Source organism: Nicotiana attenuata, unplaced genomic scaffold (assembly GCF_001879085.1).
Source record: "Nicotiana attenuata strain UT unplaced genomic scaffold, NIATTr2, whole genome shotgun sequence".
NCBI lineage: Eukaryota > Viridiplantae > Streptophyta > Magnoliopsida > Solanales > Solanaceae > Nicotiana > Nicotiana attenuata.
Genome location: NW_017671181.1, coordinates 280,694 through 282,717, shown reverse-complemented (window position 1 = coordinate 282,717; position 2,024 = coordinate 280,694). Strand labels below are relative to the sequence as shown.

At 39.2% G+C, this 2,024-nt stretch overlaps 1 protein-coding gene across 1 annotated transcript; it reads right to left on the bottom strand.

The window, feature by feature from the left end:
• Nucleotides 1-269: 269 nt before the first annotated feature.
• Nucleotides 270-1,028, bottom strand: LOC109206467. Its single transcript, XM_019369287.1, has one exon. It carries the CDS (start codon nucleotides 1,026-1,028, stop codon nucleotides 270-272), a length of 759 nt encoding a protein of 252 aa, XP_019224832.1.
• Nucleotides 1,029-2,024: the final 996 nt, after the last annotated feature.

Below are 2,024 nucleotides of genomic sequence, written 5' to 3'. Positions count from 1 at the left end.
CTTGAGCCATATTTTTTTGAATGTTAGAGGATTCTTGCACCACCTGTTCTGACCCTTCAAAATTTCTATTTGTTTGAATGGATTTACTACACTCTTTGGAGTTATTGCTAGAGTCATTGTCCCTGTTATCATCATTGTTTTCTTTATCAAGGTCCACACCACCATCACTGCTTTCATCCTTTTTTTCATGTTCTTGTTGTTGTCGATTGGCTTGATCCACCTTGCCTTTGTTAAACCTTTTGCTGCCGCTGACTTGACACCATATTGGTTTAAATGACACTTTGGATTTCTTTTGGGGGAGTCTTTTTTTTGCTGATTTTCCTCTTCTTTTTGGAAGTTCTGGTTTTGATGTCATTGATTCCATCCGCCTGTTCATTTTGTTGAATGGCCATACTGTTTTGGAGAATACCATTCTGCTGAAACTTTTCCTTCTCATCAACTTGTTTGGTCGCCTCCTTCTCTGTAACTTGTTTGGTAGCATCATTCTGCATAAGCTTTGGCTTTTGCTCTGTACCTATGTATCTGTTGTCATCCATAATTCCTTGAGCCTTTCCATTCTCATTGATTGTGGTAAGATTTGCTTCAGTAGCCTTTTTATTCCTCCTGATCTCAGCCTCTTTGTCCTCCGCTGCTTTTTTTCTTTCAATTGCCCGGCAATTTAGCAAATTGTGACCCAATTTTCTGCAGTACTTGCAGCACTTAGGAATTCCATCATACTCGAGTTTTTGAACAAATCCTTTTTGAGGAGCATTTTCATATACTTGTCCCACATACACAGAATCTGGTTGTGGTTTTAACAAATCAATTTCCACTCTAACCTTAGCTACACTTGGTCTTGTTCTGCCCCTAGTCGCTAAGTCCATTTCGAGTGGAGTTCCCACAACGCCAACCACTTGTTTTACATACTGCCATGTATGCATATGAAAAGGGAGGCCAGGAAGAAGAACCCAAACAGGAGCAATCGGGAGATCCTCCTCCGGCTTAAAATCCGGTGACCACTTCTGAAGCCACATATATTGTCCCTCCATCTCTATAACTCATTTGAACCAAACCATGGAGAAATCTTCTTCATTAGTGAAATCTAGAAACACATTGAAATTGTCATACACGCCAATTTTTGGACGATCCTTTTAGAGAAATCAATTCCTTAAATTTAGACCTAATTCGATCTATTTGGGGCCGAGGTTTAAGAAATCTGCCAACTAAAGTGAATCTGCATTCGGAAGCATGATTCCATAGTAGTCTGACGCTTTGAACATGATTGCCGGCATACCATTGTGTGTGGTGTGTGTTGCAATTACAGAGTCTCGTTCATGGCGGTTAGGACACACAGTTGAATTTGGGGAGTTTGTAACTGTGGTCGCATAGGAGATGTTGCCTTCAATTGCTTCAATGGTTTGCTTCGCCTCTTTAGTAGAAGCGTTTTGCCCATCCAGGCGCGCCGGAATGGCGCTGTCCGGCGGGTCCATGGGGAGGAGCGTATGATTTACTCGCTAAAAAATATTACCGTTGGGAGTTACCTGTGACGCAAAAAAAACTACAGTATATATTATCAGTGTACAAATTTAAACTAATTTATTTATGTCCTATGCCGTGAGACATGTGTGTCTTTGTGTGGGTGTTGGGGGTGGGGTGGGGTGGGGGCAGGCAGAATAGATACAGAAACGGGTGCTCCGAAAAAAAAAAGAAAAAAAAAAGAAATGTCTTTGTTTTCATTATCTTTTACTATGTTTTATCCAACTATCAACAACATTTTAAACGATGTTGTTGCATCCTTAGACTCTTTGAGAGCTATTATTATCTAATATAGTAAAGTTATTTGTTGGAAAAAAACAACTTTTTAATTCGTTCAGTCTAGCTATTCAAGGAGCAATAATGCTTGTATCCCTGAGCTATGCAAAAACTTTTGTTTACCTCGAAAATACGAGTAACAATTAAATTTGATTTATGGTTTTAAAGATACGTGATTCAGTTCAATACTAATTAATAACCAAGAAATCTGAAGTATAAATGAAAGGAACAAG

Coding starts and splice junctions, on each gene's coding strand:
- LOC109206467 (XM_019369287.1), bottom strand. CDS start 1,028: ATGGAGGGACAATATATGTGGCTTCAGAAGTGGTCACCGGATTTTAAG.